The sequence below is a fragment of the Mycteria americana genome, chromosome 3 (genome assembly GCF_035582795.1).
Source record: "Mycteria americana isolate JAX WOST 10 ecotype Jacksonville Zoo and Gardens chromosome 3, USCA_MyAme_1.0, whole genome shotgun sequence".
Taxonomy (NCBI): Eukaryota; Metazoa; Chordata; class Aves; order Ciconiiformes; family Ciconiidae; genus Mycteria; species Mycteria americana.
The window spans coordinates 116,515,292-116,537,715 of NC_134367.1; the positions used below are offsets into that span (position 1 = coordinate 116,515,292).

At 42.8% G+C, this 22,424-nt stretch overlaps 1 protein-coding gene across 4 annotated transcripts; it reads left to right on the forward strand.

The window, feature by feature from the left end:
* On the forward strand, positions 1-20,742 carry DHX57 (DExH-box helicase 57). 4 transcript variants are annotated; one of them, XM_075496724.1, is made up of 24 exons: positions 1-78; positions 1,446-1,660; positions 2,325-2,477; positions 2,761-2,931; positions 3,680-4,491; positions 5,942-6,135; positions 6,276-6,397; positions 6,657-6,852; positions 7,653-7,777; positions 8,949-9,082; positions 9,760-9,814; positions 10,583-10,785; positions 11,829-11,945; positions 12,319-12,415; positions 13,731-13,904; positions 14,176-14,376; positions 15,203-15,479; positions 16,657-16,752; positions 16,852-16,935; positions 17,064-17,201; positions 18,050-18,124; positions 18,568-18,702; positions 19,695-19,895; positions 19,987-20,742. In XM_075496724.1, exons 2-24 carry the CDS (start codon positions 1,455-1,457, stop codon positions 20,128-20,130), a joined length of 4,110 nt encoding a protein of 1,369 aa, XP_075352839.1. In that variant the 5' UTR covers positions 1-78; positions 1,446-1,454; the 3' UTR covers positions 20,131-20,742. The 4 variants fall into 4 exon arrangements, with proteins under 4 accessions (XP_075352839.1, XP_075352841.1, XP_075352842.1 ...); XM_075496726.1 differs by having other exon boundaries at positions 1,446-1,648; XM_075496725.1 differs by lacking the exon at positions 1-78 and adding an exon at positions 479-679.
* The last annotated feature ends 1,682 nt before the right edge of the window (positions 20,743-22,424 follow it).

The window sequence follows — 22,424 nt, forward strand, 5'->3', positions numbered from 1 at the left end:
GAGGCTGGCGGCCCGGAAGGGGAAGGCGGGCGCTTCCGGGTCAGGGGACGCTGCGCCGGGCCGCTGCGGAGCGGAAAGGTGCGAGCGGGAGGGGAAGGCCCCTGTGTGGGGGGCGTAATGGCGCCGTGAAGAAGAAGGGGTGCGCGGGGGCCCGTGAAGGAGGCTGAGGGGAGGTGGGTGGGCAGGGGATGGGGTCCCGGGAACGTGGGCGAGAGGAGGGGACGGGGACCCTGCGGTGAGGGAGGGGCAGGGCCAGGAGAGGAGGTTTGGGGATCCCCGGATGCGGGGTGCTGGTGACCGGACACCCCTAGGAGGTGTGCGAGGCGGGTCCGCGGGGAGGTGCTGGAGCAGTCGGCAGGGAAGCGGAGCTGTTCCGTGCCGGGGGCTCCGTGCTGTGCGTTGGGAGGAAGGAGACTGAGACTGCAGGTGTCTATGTCCGGCTGCCGTGTTCGCCCTCTTAGCCTCCCTCACGAATGCCAGGCTGCTCTCGGCGGGGTCAGCTTGTCTGTTAAATCCTGTCCAGTCCTGGTGGAGCTCCAGTGGGGAGAACAAAAAGGGAAGTTTGCTTCTTTCCAAGCCCTGAATTGTTGCCACTGTCCAAGCTCCCATTTGGGCTGTTACACATGCATGGCCACATCATTCTTGTCCTGGCTCTGGAGGTGCCAATGCAAAGATCCAGGTAATAAGGTCCTGCCAGGCTGTCCACAGCTGCTCACCTGTCCCTGCGGTAGCTTTCCATTTGCAGGAACATGATGCTGGGCCATTCGGTCACTGACAACAACTGCTTAATACTAATGGGCTTGTTGTGTCAGAGCTGGTGAATATCTGGCTGTGAGAAGGAGAGCAGGGGTTCTGTTTTTCAAGACAGGTCCCTAATCGCTCCCCTGCCCAGGCTCCACAGAGCGCTCAGCCATCCGGGCAGCTCCTTGCAGAAGGGGATGGGTCAGGAGCAGGTTAATGTGGAAACAAACTGTATCTTTGGATTTCGCTCCCCTTCAACCTTTTACTCTCAGCCCTGCAAACTGCCAAGTCGAAAAGTGGCAGCACACAGGCTGCTTTCTGCTGTGAAAAGTTCCCCTGAAGGTTTGTCCTTTGGGCTCCCATGTCCAAGAAAATTCCATCAGAGTGGCAGAAGTGGAGCTTCCAGGCTAGGCAACACTGCTGGTAGGCTCATCCTTTTGCCAGAGATCCTGCAGTTTTTGGTTGAACAGCTGTGAGGAATATTACTTTTATTTTCTAAAACCACAGAACTTGTTTAACAGTGTTCTAGAAGAATTTTGCTTCAGGTGCATACGTATACACCAACATACAGATAATTAACTGTGGTTTGAGAGGGTATCTTCTCTTGTCACATGGAAAAACAAATAATGTAATGTGTGCCCAGACATTTGCAATGTGCTAAATCATCTTCATAACTAAGGGCTATTTTTTTTTGCCTTCCTCAGCAAGAGAACATGAGTTCAGCAGGGAGGAAAAGAGGAAAGCCCAACAGAGTAGGAGGAAGAGGGAGAGGAGGCAGTGGAAGAGGAGGAGGAAGAGGAGGAGGCAGCAGTGGTCATTCAAACAAGTCTCAACTTGGTGGAAATAGGAAACGTTCAACCAAAATTTGGGACGATGGAGATGATTTTTGTCTCTTCGAGGAACCAAGGCTGGAATCCAGGTCTTTCTGTTAATTTGGGGGGGGGTTGGCATAGAGATGTTTGGGATACTTTGGGGCTGGTTTTTGGACATCTTTGAATATACAGAAGAGTGAAGGGGTGATGAAGCTGTTTCAGTATGAAGCAGTTTTTACATGGCTTTTTTGATTAACATTTTTAACATTTTATAGCTAGGAAATTGTTCTTTTAAAAAGATTAGAACCTCTGATTTTCTTCTTTGGTCATAAAGTAATTTGAGAACCTCTTTGATCAGAAAACACTAATAAACACAGGATATTCATTTTTGTGTATTACAAAGCAGAAGCTGGGCCATGGAAAATAAGCAATGTAGAATGAATTTAGTATCCTGAATGTATTGTGACCAATCTAGCTTAGAAATACGTGGTTGTACTGTAGTCTGAGAACAGCTTTACCTACCAAAGTGTTTATTAGATCACTTTGGATTTGACATAGGATAAAATGCATGCACGTGTGTGTGCAGATATAGATACACACATCCTGGTCACGTAAGGATGAACCCAACTGAATAATCCTTAGGTGATGGACTTGTCTTATTTTGGTTTTCCTGTTTTGAATTACAGGGTTGGGTCCTAACACATCCCAATTCAGTCAAGATCATTTGAGCCAGGCAAATAAGTCATTGTTATGTTCTATTTTAATTTTTAGATCAAATGCCCCTGCCAGAAGAGGAGGGCAAACGAAACAGAGACCTGAAGCAAGAATGCCTCTGCAGACCATACACATGACATCGGAGAATCAGAGAAGAGTGAAAGAACTTCTTCAAGAGCTTCAAGGGCAGGAGCTGGCTCCTGAATCAGAGTTAGTTTAAATGGCGGCACTACTTCTAGCTCTTCTAGATGAGCATGCTTTAACAGGCACACTGTTAGAAATGAAAACAGTATTCTTTTTTTCCCTTAACTTTTAAGTTGATCTCAAATCCTGTGGTTTTGAGTCTGCTTTGTTCTTCTACAATATTAACTCTGGGAAAGGGGTAGCAGAATCCTCCATTTAAATGGAGGATTTAAAACTGCAGAGGGAGGGTTTTGTGTCTACTCAACAGTATAATTTTATTTAATTTTAATTTGATAACTCTTTTTATCAGAGTAGCTGGTTCTGGTGAAGATGATGACGAACCTGATTACCTTGATGATGAACAGTGCTGGTCAACAGATCAGGAAATTCCTGACATAATACCAAGGTCGTCTGCTGAGCCAGCTGAGCACAGAATTGTGGAAAGTGAAGTGTCTTCGTTTGCTGTGCACAAACTCTCCAGGTGATGCTTTTCAGTGAATAATATGTATCCTGAAAAGGTAAATCACTAGTCTCGATACTGTGAACCCTCAGTGCTTGGACTTCCTCTTGACTCCAGGGAAGTTCTATGTGCAGAACTGATGAGTTTGTATCTTCTACAAATTTAATCCTCAACTAGATGAATTTAAAATAATGGTTTTATGAAAATAAATCACTCCAGCCTTTTTTTAGTGAAGTTTTCAGTTCTTTCTCCAAGACAATGAAACAGATATTGGGAAAGCTCAGGGAGCATTGCTGTTATGTGTATGTTTCTTCCAGGTAAGGTAATGTTTCAAAACCTTGTAAGCGTTCTTCATCCATTTTGCTCTGATATGAGCATTTTTTAACTATTTTTGCTTTTTTTGAGAGTGTTTTATATGTGACAGGACTCAGCTTTTTCTGAAGAGTTTAATTTATATAGTTCAACTGGGAAATCTAATCCTGTAACTATTATGTGCTACATTCTGAGGTGTGAGGTAGTTGCTGCATAAATTAATTTGTCACCTTATAAACAACAGACTAGCATTCACAGACATCAAATTACTGCCTGCCACTGTCATTTAAAATAGCATAAATATTTTGGTGCGGGCTTTTTCCCCCAGTAGTAGTAATAGTATCTCATGCCATACGTGTTTCCTTACTCTAAGCCTAATCAAGCAGATCTGTGGTTATTTTGCTTCATCAAGTCTCTGTCACTCACTTGTTGCCATGTTGTCTCTGTTTTGTTGCAGATATGGTTTTGACAGTGAGCGTTGCAGGAGAGTACTAAGATCCTGCAATGGTAATATTGGGGCATCACTGGAGTATTTGCTATTGCAGTGCTTTACCGAAAGATATGGAGAGAAGATGCAGGTTTCTGCCACAGCTGCTGAAGCCAGTCGAGAAGAATGTTTAGAACAGAGACAAGAAGAGGCTTTTGCCCTCCGGTCAATCTATGGAGAAAAATTTGTAGAAAGAATTCAAAACCGTGTTTGGACTTTTAGTTTGGAATTGGAATACCTAGCAAACAGGCTCAGCAATTCTAAACAAAAGGGTGGTTGTACTAGGGACACAGCAAAGCAGACTTCAAAGGAAGTATGTAAATTTTATCTCCAAGGAGGCTGCAGGTTTGGTTCAAAATGCAGATTTGGACATGAATTCCCTCCAAACCACCCACTAAAACCATCCAGGAACTCTGTAGATGATGCTCATCTCAGACCTAACAGTGATGGTCCCATATATGAACTTGAAGTAAGATTTCCTGAAGAAAACAAGTATCCACACCAGGCACTTCTTGTGGCATTTTATTCCACCGACGAGAATCTACCTCTTGCTTGTCGTTTACACATTGCTGAATTCCTCTTTGGAAAGGCCTTGATAGCTGCAGAGTCTAATGAACCAGTGGTGTATACCTTAGTGACTTGCTTAGAAGACGAATCTGAAATAAGCGAGTTACTTAAAAATACTTACCATAAGTATAGTGTTCCTCCTGTGTCCCTGCTGGCAACACCTTCGGTAAAGCTACAGACAGAGAGTACCTCGGGTTCACATCGAATGTCTGAAGGTACATCAAATTTCTCTCTACGGTTTCTGGGCTAAGAACAGTAAAAAACATTAAAAAAAAAAAAAAAAAAAAAAAAGAAGAAAGAGAGAAGGCAGCCCAATTCAGGCATCTGTTCCAAATTTATTTCTGGAGATTAATGTCATGTGGTGAGCCAGATCCATAATTTGTCTGTGCCTCAGGAAGACCCTTCCATAATAAAGCTGCAGCAGAGAGGTTTTCTGCTGGCAAGAACTGAGTTAAAGGAGCATAGAGGTAATGAGTTTGGTAATGGGTTGGCAGAGTGAACAATGCCTATTCCCACACAATCAATAAAAAGCCATTGTGAGATGTGGTGTGAGCTCACTAAAATTGACCAGACAAGTGTGCTTGGAAGGGTACAGGGAAGGTTGATTGCAAGCTTTGGTGCATCTGCTACTCATCAATTCAGAAACATCATTTTTTAAAAAACAAAAATACTTAAAATTACCAGCCCCTCTTCAAAATTAATTTTGTAAAGGTGGATTTAAGGCTAAGTAAATGTTGCAGGCAGTTCTAGAATGTTGTTCAAGGTATCATCCCTGTTTTTGCATGCAAGTGCAAGTAGGTTGATTTCACAGGGGGAGAGTTGGGACTGTGTCGCTTATGGCAGGGTGACAGCAACTTCATGGCATAGATGACCTTCAAGCTCTCAATTCCAAAACTGTTTTATCTAAGGCAGACTTTCTTCAAGAGAGTTTTCAAGAACAAGCGCATCACATTTTAGAGCACCTAAATAGTGACAGCCTACTTTTTTGTTATAGTAAAACAAATTACTCAATTTTTTTAACAGCTCCACAGAAAGACAGCTTTGTTCCAGAAATTGAAATCAGAGATTCCAAATAAGCTTCCTTATGTTATAAAATACCTTGTTTAGATAAATGTAGCCTTAAAACTTTCAAGGGCTGGCTTACTGTCTGAGCAAATCCCACTTCAATTGATAGGCAGTAGGCACCAAAGTACCTGGTCCCGTTTCAGCCTTGGTTTAAGAGTACTTAGCAGTGGCCTAACACTTAATGTTGTAGTGTAGTTTAATTTAAGCTGGTGCTGCCATCACAGTCTTGTGCTCCATAGAAGTGGTCGTGTGGTGAAATGGAGAGGGGAGTTGAGACAGGTGAAAAACGTTCAGGAACGCAAACCAGTTACCAGTCTGGTTCACCATGTGGCTGCTCAGACCATGGTGTTGCAGAGCAGAGCTGGTACAGGGGAAGCGACAAGTGGGTGGAGAAGTTGTGATTTGTTTAATGGGGTGAGGGGAGGTTTGCTGGTAGTGTTGAACTAAATGCATGTCAAAAACAGTCCTGCAGGCCCTCAGCTCCTGTATAACGAGGTTCTTTGTTGAGAATGCTCCTGGAACATGTGTCTTTTCTGCAGTGCGCATGGGATCCTGTTCCTTAGTAACAAGAATACCTAACTGTACATTCTCTGTCTCAAGCCTCGACAGTGTCAGAGCCTCAGGAAGAAGAGGAGGTGGCAGAAGAGGAGGAGGAAGATGAGCCTGAACAAGTTGTTGTGGAGAATGAGAGTTATGTGAAACTCAAGAAAAAGCTTTCCAAAAAGTATGATATGCAGGCAAAGTCTCTGTATAACGAAAATGTTAAAATCTGCACGCAATTTCGGCTGAAAAAGGTATAATGTACAGAACAGAGTATCTGTTTTCATGCTTACTTTAGAGAAATAAATATTTAAGCCACAGGCTGCTGTGTCAAATGGTTCTGTTCCACTCCAGTGGTGTTCTTACTGCCATGCTGTCTGGTTTTGTGCATTAGTCTTCTAGGCGCTTCCAGTCCATGTTGTATGAAAGACAGAAGCTCCCTGCATGGCAAGAGAGAGAAACCATTCTTGATTTGCTGGAGAGCCACCAAGTTCTTGTTGTGAGTGGCATGACAGGGTAAGAGTGTGATTGCACATACAGACTTCATGTATCAAAGTATACACAGAAGAATGTGAAATACATATCCGTGTCCTGACAAGGTTAGGGTCACGATCCATCTGTGACCAGTGACAGCAGTCCTAGGTGAACTTCATGTTAAGGACGACAGTAACGAAACAAAGGAAATTGCAAGTGGAATGCAGTCATTTTAATTTACATGGATGGAAGCTGTTGGGCTTGTGTTTTTTTTTAATTAATCCCTGATTTTGTCATGCAGATGTGGGAAAACCACTCAGATTCCTCAGTTTATTTTGGATGCTTCATTGCAAGGATCTCCAAGCAGAGTTGCAAACATCATCTGCACTCAGCCTCGCAGGATCTCTGCCATTTCTGTGGCTGAACGTGTAGCCAAAGAAAGAACAGAAAGGATTGGACTCACTGTTGGATATCAGATCCGTCTAGAAAGTGTAAAGGTATATATGCTTTGTTTATTGGTTTTCGTTTCGTTCTATTAAAATGTGCTTAGTGCTTCTCTAGCGTACAGAATCTCTGCCCTCTATCTGCCATACAGTGAGATAAGCAAGTCTGTATCACCTATATTTTATATTATATTATGAAATATATTCTATATTTTATTTTATCTCAAGTTGCACAGTCCACTTTACAGAATGAGAGCGCAGTACTATGTCTTGTATTGTTGTTTTGCTTTCTGTTGAGACAGGTGAAGGGGTCTGAGACTATGAGTAATACTTCTGTCCTCTGGAAGGCTACTGACTTCATTTCCACTTGTCTCCATTTCCATTTGTCTCCCAAGTGGGGATTGAAGAGTACAGCTTCAGTCAGCCAGAAGGGGGGGTTGAATTCAAACTGCTGTGAAGTTTGGAAGTAAAATTTTGTCTATGTTGCAGCTGATTGCTCTTTCCAAGAACTATGTTAAAAAAAAGATTCACTAAATCTTTCTAGCAACAAGAGATCTGAGTTGTTTATCAGAAAGCAACTTCCACAGGAAAAACAGTTCAGATTTTTTGTTTACCCCTTATAGTTAGCAATGTCCCTTGGTAAGAAGCAGATGCTCTTTTATTGCTCTTTATGCTCTTTAGAAGCAGATGCAAGTTTTAATCAAGAAAGAAAAATCATTCAGCCCATCTCCAGCAGGGATTGCTTGTTCCCTTTCTGTCAAACCTGGCACTCTAGCTGAAACCGAAATACATATTCTCTTTGCGCTATGTTAAGTTGCACAAATTCAACTGAATGCTTTGTCTTACCATTCAAGTCCTCAGCTACCAGACTCTTGTACTGCACTACTGGTGTGCTATTGAGAAGGCTGGAAGGAGATCTGACTTTGCAGGGAATCACACATGTTATTGTTGATGAAGTTCACGAAAGAACAGAAGAAAGGTAAATAATCTCTTATCCCATAAGCAAAATGAAGAAATATAGTCTGAAGGATAAAGGTGACTAAGGTGCAAGTAACTGAAGACAGACTTGTTGATCCTGTGGCAGTAATGTAGGATGGTGGAAGGAGTCTGGTTTTAGGTTCTTGTCTTTGGGCAGTAGGAAGTTGTGTTGCAGCAACTTGCAAAGAAAGCATGTCTCTTAAATTTCTATGCCTCCAATCTGCCATCACATTGCAATGGTGTTGAAAAGAGGTTTTGGATGGGGCTAGAGGGTTAAGTAACTTTTTAACCACAGTTGTCTGGTTCTTATTCTTCCCTTGTTTCAGCTTTTATCAAATACCCTAATTCTTCACATGCCCTTTTGAGAATTATTTCTATTGATGCAGGCTTCAGCGGAGCACCTGCAAGGGACGAGTGCTCACGTTTTCTTCCAGTCTATAGATTTTACTAGTTCTAGACAGTCTCATCCTACGCTGCTCCAGCCTCCTGCAGTTTTACCCCACTTACCTGCTGATGCCAGGCAAAAGATAATGTCTTTCAGTATCTCTCTAAACTAAGTGGCAAGGATCCTTTTCTTTGATGTTTTCCGTGTGAAACACTGCAATGCAGTGGGTTTTGAGGAGACTTTGACCTGTTATTCTACAGCTCAGATTATATTTTAGCCTCATAAAAGGGCTTGTATCTCTCAAGAATTCTTCTTCCTTCTCATCTAAAATCACTTCAAGCCAGTCCTCTAGGCATGCCACAAAAGCTATAAATATGTAGGGAAGAATACATTGAGCAGGGAAGAGTAGTTAAGTTCGAATAACTCTTCCAGTGAGGAAGAGGAGCAAAAAGGACTCATCTGTTACTTTGAGTTAATTTGTTATCTAATGTTCTTGTGTTGTCATTAATGTAATTAATTTATAAGGTAGCTAGAGCTTTTTGTTGCATAAATGAATTTACCAAGTAATCCTGACACTCTAGTAAGGGACAACCAAAAAGTAAGCAGATTGCCTTCTGTTAATTTACTGCATTATTAGCCTCCAGCCATTCTGAGAAGCTCAAGTTTCTGTGCTGGTATCACTGTGCTATTGAAAACACCAGGAAGGTGGACAGAATGGGGAGGAAAAAAGAGACTCTGGAAGTTAACACTAAAGAAATTCAAATGTCTTTTTGCTTGTTTTCTTCAGTGACTTCTTGCTGCTGGTTTTGAAGGATATAATGGTTCAGAGGCCAGACCTGCGCATTATACTAATGAGTGCCACCTTGAATGCAGAGCTTTTTTCTCAATATTTTCACTCCTGTCCAATTATTAACATACCAGGTGAAAACCGTTCATTTTTATTATCTTGTCACATTCATTGTTTTAGGGGTTTGTTTTCAGTACTTCTGCTTGTGAAATGTTTCTCAATTCAAGTGCAAGGGGCTAATTTGCAAAGTGGCAAGATGAGGATTTGTACAAGAACTGTGATTCCAAGGGCTTAGAAGGAAAGACCAATGAGCTTTAGGAGAGAGAAGACTTGGAAATGGAGCCTTTTTTGTGCTGTGTCTGTACCAGCAGAATTTCCTTCCCCAAAAGACAAAAATGACATGGCGTGCATGGTGTTCCCTGAGCTAGTTTCACCACAGCTGAAGACTCTTCTCTATCATTGTGAAAAAGAAGCAGTGAGAGGATCCAGGTGGATGTGTACACTTTAGCCAAATGTGCCTTTTAAATTGCTAAGTTATTACACGGAGCATGACAGAAACACGTAGCCTCATGGATATGTTTCTGTAAATGTATCAGCTCTTCTCTGACTGTGTAAGTGCATGTTACCAAACCATGCTCGGACAGCATCCACTTTTTGTCCTAGACAGAAATTGTGTTGAAGAGTGCAGTCTGAATGAGAGCTGTGAAGCCAGTGTATGACATAATAACCTGTGTGAAATGATAACCATCTTCTTTTTCCTCTTTTCTGTGTGTCGTGTGGCATGCAGATTTATTCTCATGTTTCCTTCTAGGTCGAACATTTCCTGTGGATCAGTTTTTTCTGGAAGATGTGATTGCAATGACAAGGTATGAAATTGCCAAACATTCTCAGATGTATTTGGCCTTTGAGGTTGCACTATTGACCTTGAGACTGCAATAGTTCTGTGCATAGATTTAAAAATTAAATGCTCTCAAATCTCCCCCATCACATGCAGTCTTGGAGTTCTACTAAAGCACTGACTTTAAACCATACTTCTTATACTGCAATGGGGTCTAGGATCTCATGCCAAAACAAGCCTTTCTGCATCAGATACCACATAAGCACTCAAGAAAACGTGAGCTTTGCCATGAAGAGTCTGTCAGTGCTTGTGTTTTACCTGTTTCAGTGGTGGTCAGACATTGGCAAGCAAAATAAATTTGAAGGTAGATTTCAGCACTGAAGGTGAAAAATGCAGGATACCAAACAATTCCTTTTTGTCAGCCCTACCTTGCAGCTCAGGTACCAGATTCCTGTTACCATTTGTAGTTACTGGAGAGACACAGCAGCTCAGATATTCCAGATAGTAAATTGATCAGCTATTGTAAATTACTTGCGCATCATTGCTCTGAGCTGCCCACTTAGCTGTCGATCAAGTTTGCAGTCCTAGTCTTTCGCATCACAGCTTTTAAAAGGCTAACATCCCAATATGCAAGGACACCTTGACCTTGATACTGTCTATGGTTTTGCAACCCACTTATACAAGTTCCTCTCAGATTTATATATAAATATTTTTGATACCCTATCTCTGTAGCTAATTATTAGAAGGAAACTGTTAGGCTTCTTTCCATGCCACTAAATGTTCTTCTGCTGTTCAGGTATGTTTTAGAGGACAGTAGTCCCTACAGGCGCAAGACAAAGCAAGAAAACAAACAGAATGGAAGACACAAAAGAACTGCATTTGAAGAAGTAGAGGAGGACTTGAGACGTGCTGGCATTCTGGAAGGCACTGACACAGTTGTCAGAGATTCAGACCCAGACCAAAAATTAACTCTGAAGCAGCTCCTTACACGATATAAAGGTGAGCTCCTTCTTAAATCTAATAAATTGGCATATAGCATTTGCCAGCCAACATGGTATGTTAGCATATAATATTGTATATTGAATGCATCTATATAATTCAGAGTTTTGTACTTGTGAAGTTAAGCAGGTCACTACTTCTAGATGAGATCAGAAACTTCCTGCCAGCTTAAAAAAAAAAAAAAAAAAAGAGAACCCATTGTTCTCTTAAACTAGAACAAACATCTTGGCGGAAAACAGTTCTTAGCATCTGAAAATGGACAGTTTTCAGCTACTATCTGTTTCCATCCCTTTTCAGATGCCTTGTTAATTCCACTTTCTTCTCTGTATCTGTTCTTGCTGGAGCAGCTTTACTTAAAGCACAGCATGTATCTGCCCATTTCAAGGAGGTCATTTCAGCATGACAAGCCCACCTCGAGAAATTCAGTCACTCTGAATGGCTTAATAAGAGAGGCAGACCTTTCCGTGAATTTCCCATTCTGTCATCATCAAAATCCTCCTTGTGCTTAGTTCTGAAGAGTTTCTCCCCGCATACCCTTATGGTGAGCTCCACAGTGGTATCGAGTGAGAGCCATTGCTTAAAAGCTTCGGTTTCCTGCTAGGCAGTTACCATCTCAGAAGAGTAAGGGAATCTGGGTGTCTTTTTGAGTTGGTGTAAGAAACATTGGAAGGGAGAAGAGACACCTTGAGAAGGTTGCCCTGGAGATATCTGTAAGTGGCCATATGAAGGCTTTCAGCTCCTCTTGCCACTAGTATGTGTGCATGTCATTCTGCTAGTAGATGAATCCTGGTCTAGGCTGTGCACAGGGCAGATGTCAGCCCCAGTAAGGCATGAGAAAGGAAGGGAAGAGCTGAAACAGAGAAAGGCATGGAAGGGGGAATGTGCCGCATTGAGTCACTTACGGAGCTACCTCTGTCTGGTTTAAGCCAGATGCTGTTTAAACCGAGGTGGTGTTGGTTGTGCAGCCACACTGGTTCAATGCATCCAGCAGAAGTTTTTTACAAGAGATGGACTTACTGTGTGTTTTATTTCTTTTTCCCCAGGGGTTAACAAGACAGTGTTGAAAACAATGTCTGTCATGGACTTGGACAAAGTTAATCTGGAATTGATCGAAGCCTTGTTGGAGTGGATAGTTGGTGGCAGACATTCATACCCCCCAGGTAATCTCATTGTCCTTGAGAGATAAACAAAAGTAGATTCATGGAGGCTGTGTGCTTATAGACAGCCCAAAGCTAATGTTTCTGTAGTTCATGCAGAGTTTCTGTAGTTACTGACTATTTTTGAAAAAAATAAAGCTCTAGCTGAGCAACAAAGCCCCTGATGTACATGGGATGGGGAAAGTGAGAATTTTCTACTTTGGAAAGTCTTTGGTGAGGGACTGTTGCAGCCTGTGTGGTTTTTGTACAATAATTGCAAAACAGAGCTGAAGTTTTGACTTGGGCCTTCTGCACATTGATAAAATATCATGCTGTCCTTTCTGTTGAGTGATTTTTATTTTTTTTTTTAATTTTTTTTTTTAATCTATGTATATAGGTGCTGTGTTGATATTTTTGCCTGGTCTAGCAGAAATCAAGATGCTTTATGAGCAGCTCCAGTGTAATGCTCTTTTTAATAACAGGCATAGCAAGAGGTAAGGTGGAAAAGCTCCAAAACTATTGGTCTTTACCCATAAATAAAAGAGCCGTTTCCTGCACAAAGCCTGACTTTATCCAGGGATAAAGGTTATTAAATGTGTGAGAGAGCTTATGATATGAAGTTCTTGACTCCAGTCAGAGTAATTCCTTTTCTACTATCTTATTGGCTTGCTCTTTTTGTTTTTTCTCAACTCAGGAAGGTTAGTTATTGAAGTTCTCGGAGACCCTAGTGATGAAGGTTCTCCATTTTGTGCTCTGCATGATCCAGTGGACTGCTGAAAACTTCACCTCGGCCCTTGTTCTATTTCAGAATGTTTGCTGAGACACATTCAGTTGTGGTTGCATTTGGCCTTAGATTGTTACATGGAGATGTAATTGGATCTCCTTGACTAAACAGTTTTTACACAGATGTCTGTGGCAAGGTTAGTTGGAGTGATTTCTTCCAGTCTGGCATTATAAATGGCAGATTCTAGACTCTTCAAAAGAGGCAGAATTTTTGCTCAACTGTATTCTGAGACCTGTCCCTTCTGTAAACTTCTCCACTTTCCCTTAGAACATGTATCAGGAGTAGTGTGGCCAGCAGGACTGGGGAAGTGATTGTCCCCCTGTACGCAGCACTGGTGAGGCCGCACCTCAAATACTGTGTTCAGTTTTGGGCCCCTCACTACAAGAAAGACATTGAGGTGCTGGAGTGTGTCCAAAGAAGAGCAACGAAGCTGGTGAAGGGTCTAGAGCACAAGTCTTATGAGGAGCAGCTGAGGGAACTGGGGTTGTTTAGTCTGGAGAAAAGGAGGCTGAGGGGAGACCTTATCGCTCTCTACAACTACCTGAAAGGAGGTCGTAGCGAGGTGGGTGTTGGTCTCTTCTCCCAAGTAACAACGGATAGGACGAGAGGAAACAGCTTCAAGTTGCACCAAGGAAGGTTTAGATTGGATATTAGGAAAAATTTCTTCACCTAATGGGTTGTCAAGCATTGGAACAGGCTGCCCAGGGAAGTGGTTGAGTCAGCATCCCTGGAGGTATTTAAAAGACACGTAGACGTGGCACTCGGGGACATCGTTTAGTGGTGGACTTCGCAGTGGTAGGTTAGCAGTTGGACTCGATGATCTTAAGGGTCTTTTCCAATGTAAATGATTCTATGATTCTGTGTCTTAAAGGTGATATGGCAGAGAGGTTTGCTGGTTTTATATTGTTTTGAATGGCTGTGGGCAGTGTCTGGTACTAGTGAGGCAAAAGTGTGTGCAGACAGATTGTTCCCAAGGGGGAAAAGGCTGGAGATGCACTGAGCATGCTGTCATATTGTCCTTCCAGGTGCGTTGTTTATCCACTTCATTCTTCACTGTCTAGTGAAGAACAACAGTCTGTGTTCCTCAGGCCTCCTGCAGGAGTTACCAAAATCATCATCTCTACAAATATTGCAGAAACATCTGTCACCATTGATGATGTGGTGTATGTGATTGATTCTGGAAAAATGAAAGAGAAAAGGTACCGGGATTCATTCCTCAGGGCTTTGTGATCTGGGAAACTGCTCTATGCCTTGAGCTGCATACTTTAGCTTTCCAAAGAGCTGGGAAAAACTTAAAGGAACTTGATCTGCAGAAAGCTGCTGCAAGGCGGAAGATGCCAGCCTATACTCAGATCCAGCTGCAGGGGTGGGAATTGTGTCCATACAGAAGTTGGCAGCATCTGCCTGCTTGACCTCCAGCCTGTTCACTCTGCACTCATGAATATAAGCCTATTTCCTGCTCTCCTGTAGATACGACCCAAGCAAAGGAATGGAAAGTCTGGAAGACACGTTTGTGTCCAAGGCCAATGCTCTGCAAAGGAAAGGGCGAGCAGGCCGTGTAGCCTCAGGCGTCTGCTTTCATCTTTTCAGTAGCCATCACTATAACCATCAGCTTATAAAACAGCAGTTACCAGAAATACAAAGAGTGCCCTTGGAGCAGCTTTGTCTAAGGTGAGCTGTTGTTCCTGTATTGCCTGAAAAAGCCAGCATGCAGAATGCCCTTCCTCCACTGCAGGGAGCACCTAGAATGCCATTACCAAGGTCTTTAGTTTCCTCAGTGTTTTCTCACATTGTGAAACCAAGAAATTTGTTCTGGAGATCTAGGGCTCTGTTGGCTGGTTGCTTTGATCTTACTATCACATTGCCTCTGCATCCAGAACCCCCCCTAATCACACCCTCCACCAGTTCTCCCTGTCCTTCTTCACATTCCTTAGCTCTCATCTGATCCTAGGAAAAAGATATGGCTCTCGGATCTCTCATCACCAGAGAAGACAGTTGCATTCCTGTACATTTGTCCCTTTACACTGTAAACTCTCCTGCGGTGTTTCTGTGCAGCATAGTGCAGTAAAGCCACAACCTGGATCAAGCATGACCTTCATGCAAATACTAAATGAAAAGGCCCTCCTATCCCTGCTGCACACTGTGCGCCCCTTTGTACAAAAAGGAAGCCAAACAACACAATCATTTTTTTACAGTAAAAACTTTATTTTAAACCCTAGTGTGCTAAATAAGAATCTGTTCTTATGGACTCTCTAAGGTTGGATGAGGTACGCTGTCCCCCCCGTCGTCCCCCTCCATTATTTCACGTTGCTTCCTGACTTGAAATATGCGTTACAAGCCCTCTTCTAGGGAACATGTTCTTAGAAGCATGTTTTCTGTTGGTTTTTTGTTTTGGTTTAGTTTTATAAAGCTTGCTTTTTTGTCCTGTGTGTGGAACTAAGCTGCTTTTTTTTTTTTCTTTCTTTTTTCCTTTTTAATTTTATTTTCCCTCCTTAAGAATTAAGATTCTGGAGATGTTTTCTGCACAGAGTCTTCACTCTGTCTTATCACGACTAATTGAGCCCCCTAGAACTGAGTCTTTGCGAGCATCAAAGCTGCGACTACAAGACTTGGGAGCATTAACTCCAGATGAAAAGCTCTCCCCTCTGGGATATCACTTGGCTTCTCTGCCTGTTGATGTCAGGATTGGCAAGCTAATGCTGTTTGGCACCATCTTCCGCTGCCTGGATCCTGCACTAACTATAGCAGCCAGTCTGGCCTTTAAGTCGCCTTTTGTAAGTATTCTTAACTGTGTATCCCGCTTTGAAAGTGGTATGTTTTCATGAAGCAGCAAAATGCTGTTGTGACTTGCAGCGTACTACAGTTGAGTATTTTAATTCTCCTTTTTAGCCTACGTTGTTTATATGTTAATGCAGTGCTCATTTAAAAAGTCCAGTTATAAGCAGAAGACCAAAACCATGCAGCAGCGACAAGAATGTTATTTATATTATGAGTTAACAGTAGAAACAGAGTGGATATTAGTTTTAATTTGAACTAAGAAGTACAGCCAGTCCATTTTGTCCAAATTTGGTGTAAAAATTGAAAATTAATTGTAATATAAGCAGCAGTTAGAAATAATTATGAAACAGTGATAACGATGAAGTTGACATGTCTGAGCTGTGAATGCAGAGTTCAGTTTGGATCTCAGTTTGTGTGTTTACTTTCACTTTGGCTTTTTGAATCAGCTGCTGTACTTACAGGTGCTCTTACTGTTGTTAATTGCAGTAGAAACTGCAATGTACAAACTTGCATGAAAAGTCAGACTTTCTTGAAGTTTTGATTGCTATCATTAGCAGTGCAAATAGTTTGTACTGAGGATAGTTGTGAAAGAATTGGAAATAGACTGTTCTAGTTATTTAATTGCATATCGTTTTCCATATGCTTATTGGGCATTTTCTACAGCATTTTTACTTCAAGTGCTGTAAGTTTCTATATGCTGGTATAGAATAACTTAAAGTCAGCTTTTTTAATGTCCTGAGTTCCTATCGCCTTCTCTCTCTCTCAGACCCAAGTGAATTTTAGACTTGCTGTGCTCTTATCTATTTTATTCTCATTTGATGAGCTTCAGCTCTGTTAACTTGGTAAGATTTGTCAGATGGTGTTTTTCATGTGGATCTTGGCATTCTGCAGCTGCAGAGAGGTTGGCCCAAAAATAAATATTTTCTGTGAGCTGGTCAATCACAAATTTACCTTTGGATCTCTTGTGGTTAGACAGGGCAATTGACTTAGGGGCTCTGCTGTTGACTAGGCATTTTTGGATGCCTCATATTTTCTGTTATCCATGGAGAAAATTTGCATTCTGACCTGTGAGCTGCTGTGAAAATACCAAAGATTATGTGCCATGCAGCTCTCACAATGGCTTGTCTAAGTTGTGAGGGGAAGAACACACTTAATCTGTTACTGCCTGTCTAGGTGTCACCGTGGGATAAAAGGGAAGAAGCAAACAAAAAGAAGTTGGAGTTTGCAGTAGGAAACAGCGACTACCTGGCTCTTCTCCAGGCCTATAAGGTGAGCTAAAGTTCAGTACACTCTCTCAGAGGTTTGTAATGTGCTTCAAATTCAAGCCGAAATATTTCATTAAAGGTTTCCTCCCATCCTCTCAACTAGGGATGGTGTTTAAGTATCAAAGAGGGCCCTCAGGCAAGCTACAACTACTGCAGGGAGAACTTTCTGTCAGGAAGAGTTCTTCAGGTAAGTCAGTTTTTGTGGCCTTGCACAGGGCTGAGACACTGGCAGAGTCCTAGTGATGAAAATAAGCAACTGGTGAAGACTCTCCTAGCTCTGTGTGGCACCCATCACAGCCCTTTGTCTGTTTGTAGGAAATTGCCAGTCTGAAACGGCAATTCACAGAATTGCTTTCTGACATTGGGTTTGTGAAGGAGGGATTAAGAGCCAGGGACATTGAGAAGAAGTGGTCCCAAGGAGGTGATGGCGTGTTGGATGCCACAGGAGAAGAGGTAATTCACAACATTTCAGTGCTCCAAAACGATGCTGCAGTCTTTCATTTGACCTGGGTGCCAGGTGGGCTCTAGACTGGTGGGCTTCTCACCGCAGCCTGGTGAGAAGCTTTGTAATTTTTAGCACAGGCTTTGTAATCTCACACTGGCAACAGTCACCTCCTACCTGCTCTATTCTTCTTCCCTGTACATCATACATGCTGATATTAGCCTCAATTGCGTGAGGCCTTATGTGCCCAGGAAGAACAAGCCCAGATGTGGAAGTGAGCTGAAACCTGCTCCTTTGAGACCGTGAAACAGTGCTGACTTGACACATTAGAAGTCAGCAAGTGGTGGAAAGGCACGGGTCTGACTCATGACCTGGCCTGAATGTTGGGATTAGTGCCAACTAAGGTGGGAACAGAAGTACATTAAAGAGCAGGCAGTGAAATATTTCAGCATTGTGGACAATCTTCAGAAAGCAGTACCTCTGGAGCCAGAGATCTCCTAGGGCTGCATGATGAGGTAATAAGGGTTTGGTAGTTGTGGAGTCTCACTGTGCATTGGGACAACTTCTGCTTGCTTTCTCTCAGGGGCAAGCCGCTTTGTAGGCAGACATTAGGGAACAATCAGGTTCAGCACTAACTGCATCAAGAAGATAGTTGGTGGCCAGTTTGCTCCATTGAGTGGGGGGAACACAGCCCAGGTCTAGCCTGAGACCTTAGGAACTGTAACTGGTCCTCCCCTATAAAGCACAGTAGTGCAGCTATAAAAATAAACCAGTTTCAGGAATTCAATCATTCCAGAAGCAGGGCTTTACCTTTATAGATTTACCTGTAGAATACCTAATGCATGCATTAATTTCACAGGCAAATTCGAATGCAGAGAACATCAAGCTGATCTCAGCTATGTTGTGTGCTGCACTGTATCCCAATGTTGTCCAGGTAAAAGAATGCTTTTTCACTTTCCCTTCTGCTGTGTAGCATATCCACACAGCCTGCTTTCAGTCTGGGCTGATTGTCGCAGCCTTGAGCCTGGCTTAGGTTGCCAATGCTTGCCAGGCAGCTGAGCTCCAGTTTGTATTGCTTGAGACTGCTGCTGTTCCTACAGGCTGATTTTAGTGTCACACAGAGCCAGCAGCAAATGTTCTTAAGAAGCTACTTTAAATTACAGCTTTTTAGAAGGCTGAGGTTACAAATGAACAGTTAGGGTTACAAATGAACAGACAGCACCTGGAGTGTAGTATCTGTCTCTAGTGACTTGACATGTTACTGTGTTGTAACTCATGCTACTACTTGAGAATTTCTGTTTTTGATAAAATTAAAACATAAGTTAAAAAGGTTTTTTGGTATAGCAGATTTTTATAACTTTTTATCTTGCCATACAGGTGAAAAAGCCAGAGGGCAAATACCAGAAGACCAGTACAGGGGCGGTCAAAATGCAACCAAAAGCAGAAGAGCTGAAGTTTGTTACCAAAAATGATGGTTATGTTCACATTCATCCTTCATCTGTGAATTATCAGGTCAGGATTCTTTTTTTCTGTGAAGCATGCTCTTTTTCATAAAAGAAATCACCTTTGCTTGAGCAGTTGAGATTACAGTGAGGGTCCCTATTGATGTTTAAAAAAAAAATCTTCATGATTTTTAGAATTGTAAATAATGGTGCGTTCCTGAGTTAAGAGTTGGGCACACAGTTAAACTGCAGCCTCTGGAATGGAATTAGCAGATGCAGTAACCCCCACAGTTCATGTTTTCTTAAGCTGCATCTGCAAACTTGCACACAAAAATGTTGCAGTTGCAAAGCTCCCCTGGCTTCTCCTCAGTATTGACTGAGATTGCATGCATGTGTGTAGCACCTTCATACATGTAGGTGACTTCTCCCTACCACCCTTCCCCAGGCTTTGTCTCTTCAGCTGAAATACTATTTATTGATAAATAATTCAGGGACATGCTCTGGTTTGTTTCTTTGTGGGTCCTCAAACACTGAAGTTAATTTCCTTTCCAGCTTAATAGCTAATACTTAGATAAAAGCTCCTGTCTCTCTGCCATGATATATGGTAATATTTGTCTCGTGAAGTCTGTCTCCGTATTTGATGATTCATTGCTTTTCCAGGATATAAATTACTTGCTTTAAAAAAGTGGGGTTTTTAATCATTAACCACATATTGGGGTTACAAAGGCTTTGAACTGTTCATCACTCTCGCTTTGAAAGAGCATAACAAACGTGCACATGAAAATGTCCTTAGCATGAAATGGAGAACCTGGGGCCTTGAGGCAACATTGATGAATTAGCTGATTTCTCACATGCTCACTGCAAAGGGGGAAGGAGCAAGGGCCTGGCAGCTCTTACAGGTCAGAGGGAGTCTGTTAGTTAGTCATGCAGGTGCATTTTAGGCACATTTGCTGTTCTTTGCAGCCGTAGAAGTTGTGTGGAAGAGGCAGGCAGGCCCATATTTGCCTGAGCAGGTAGGAAGAAATGTGGCACTTTAACAAGGATGTTGTATACGTATTCCAGACTAGGCACTTTGAGAGCCCCTACCTGGTGTATCATGAGAAAATCAAGACCAGCCGCGTGTTCATTCGAGACTGCAGTATGGTGTCAGTGTACCCACTGGTCCTGCTTGGAGGTGGGCAGGTTCACATGCAGCTGCAGAAAGGAGAATTCGTCATTTCTCTTGATGATGGGTGGATACGGTTCGTGGCTGCCTCTCACCAGGTAAGGAAAAGGAGGGATGTGCTTGTGTTTAGAATGGAGGAGATGCATTTCATGAGCTTTACACTCACCTCTGTGTTTTACCATGTGTTAGGTAGCTGAGCTGGTGAAAGAGCTGCGCTGTGAACTAGATCAGCTGCTGCAGGATAAAATCAAGAATCCCAGCATGGATTTATGCATGTGCCCCCGTGGATCTCGGATCATCAGTATGATTGTAAAGCTTGTGACCACGCAGTAATGTGAGAACAGCTTTCTAAAGACTCACTGTTTGCTACTGCCTGAGAACAGACCAAGTAACATCAGTGTCTTGGTGTATTTGTTGTCCCAAAACATGGTGCCAATCTCTGGAAGACCAAGTTGGCAACTGTACTATTGACAGGTTTTGGTGGTTTCTTTTTTTTCCTCCTTTGTTTGCAGAGAGCTCACTTGTTGAAAGTAAGGTGACTTACAGTACACTCTGGGAAATGGGAAAATGGCAAATCTCCCAGGAGGAATTGAAACCTCCATGTAAGAAAGTGTTTTTTTCATGAGGCTATACACTGGCAATAGTGTTTTCTGGTCACAAAAATACCTGCTACCTAGCTGCTGCTTGTAATAGTAATGTCTGGAGATTAGCATGATGTCACATTAGCATGTGACATAAGCTGCTCCCAAATTGGTTTAAGCTCACTTCTTCATTTTGGCCAAGACTTCACTGAGGCAGGGTGTCTTGGCTGACCAGGGATCAATTTGTTTACAGTTCAACCCAAAGCCCTTATAAAGTTGATTCATGTCAAGGGGTTCTGAAATGGATTTAAAGAGCATCCTCTGGTGAGGAGACTGTGCCAGATCAGTTGGAGTAATGTGTTAGATCAGTTGGAGTAATGTGTTAGATCAGTGCAGACTGTTCTGGTTACAGCGTAAACCTGCAGAAGAGTGTGGATATTTCCCCTGAAAGCCAGGCTTTTCCAGCCCCCTCTGCACTGTGAAAAAGTAAAACAGATGAGATGGACTGCTGTAGTACATTAAAAAAGGATCCTTGAGTGGATGGTATTGCTCACTGTTAACCTTCTCTGGTAGGTGGCAGTCCTCCTGCCACCCTGCACAGCTGGAAGAAAGTCCCACTTTTGGAAACTTTTAGCCAAACTCCTGCTCTGGGGAGTGGACTGCTACAGGAGTGTGGCAAAATGCCACCATAATAATGAACTATTAGTTCTTCCCTTCAACATTGCTTAATTGCAATGCTGAGCATTACTACAGCTGAGCTGCTTGATGTTACTAGCAAGTGCCTTAAGTGAAATAACTTTGCTCTCATCTGTAATAGTAAAACCAGAGTAAACATTGAAGGCCTACAACTAGGCCTTTGCTTAGAACTAGGCCTAGGCCTAAAAATAGCCTTCAGGCTGAGGAATGATGAGCAGAGAGGCATGTTGTTTGGGGACTAGTTCAATTTTTCAAAACACACAGCTGAATGTTTGTAGCAGCAGTTTCACAGCAACACACCCTTGTATGGCAAAGACGACAGAAGTACCAAGACCAACATACCAGTGCAGTAGCATGGTTTCTGCAGGCCAGTAATGGCCTGTTTCTGTTCAGGTTGGCTTTGGAGTGAAATAGGAACAGATTCCATTTTTCACGTCAGACTTCCATACACTTTCAAAGTGGTATCCTCATGAATAAATGACTTCTCAACCATCAGGGAGTGCTGTGTCTTGGATGGAAATTAGTGCTCAAGCAGGGTCTGTATGACTCTTCCCCCCAAGTACACACTGAAGTCCACCTGAGCTATCCCAAAGTGAAGGCAAGGACAGCCAATTAGGTAGTAGGTGATCATTAGCAGCATCCACCCTGCTGGAAAGAGGACTTGTGAAATGTCCTAGTGCCTTACCTTGGTGGCAGAATGGGCAAGTCTGGGAAGGGAACAAAGCACAAATCAATAGATACAATCAAAAGATGACAGTGGCTACTGAACTGTGAGCACATTCCTCATGTCTCACCACCTGGGCTGCAGTGCCAGCTGTTACTTTCAGAGGGTTTTATGTAATAGTGCCCCATCCACTGCCAAAACAGGCTGACTTCCCAGGAATTCCATATGCACTAGCCAGGCTCCATGGACTGGGCACAGTGGTTTTATTACTTGCTTCCTTCAGCAGATGTTCAGCCTCTGAAACCAGTGCCAGTCTATGCAACAGCTCCATTTCCCCTTAAGAGTAAAGGCCTAAAATACTGCAAAATGACTGGAGACAGGATAAGCCAGTCCAAGCCCCCAGGTGAACAGCAGAGGCAGAGCTGGAGCCCAGCTGCTCTGCTCCCCAGTACCCACTGGAACTGCCTTTGAGACAGCAGTCTCTAACAAGGGGAATGGACCCACATTAAATACTGATGACAAGCAGCAAACACAGTTGCAGTGCTATTATTAATGACCATAGGCCTCCCTGTGAGGTATGAAAAGAGCCACCCCCACCAACCAGCAGCTGAAGAGTGGTTCCTTCTCCAACCTCCTACTGCTGACCAGAGCTTGCCCCTAGTAACCCCCCTTCCAGCCTTCCTTCC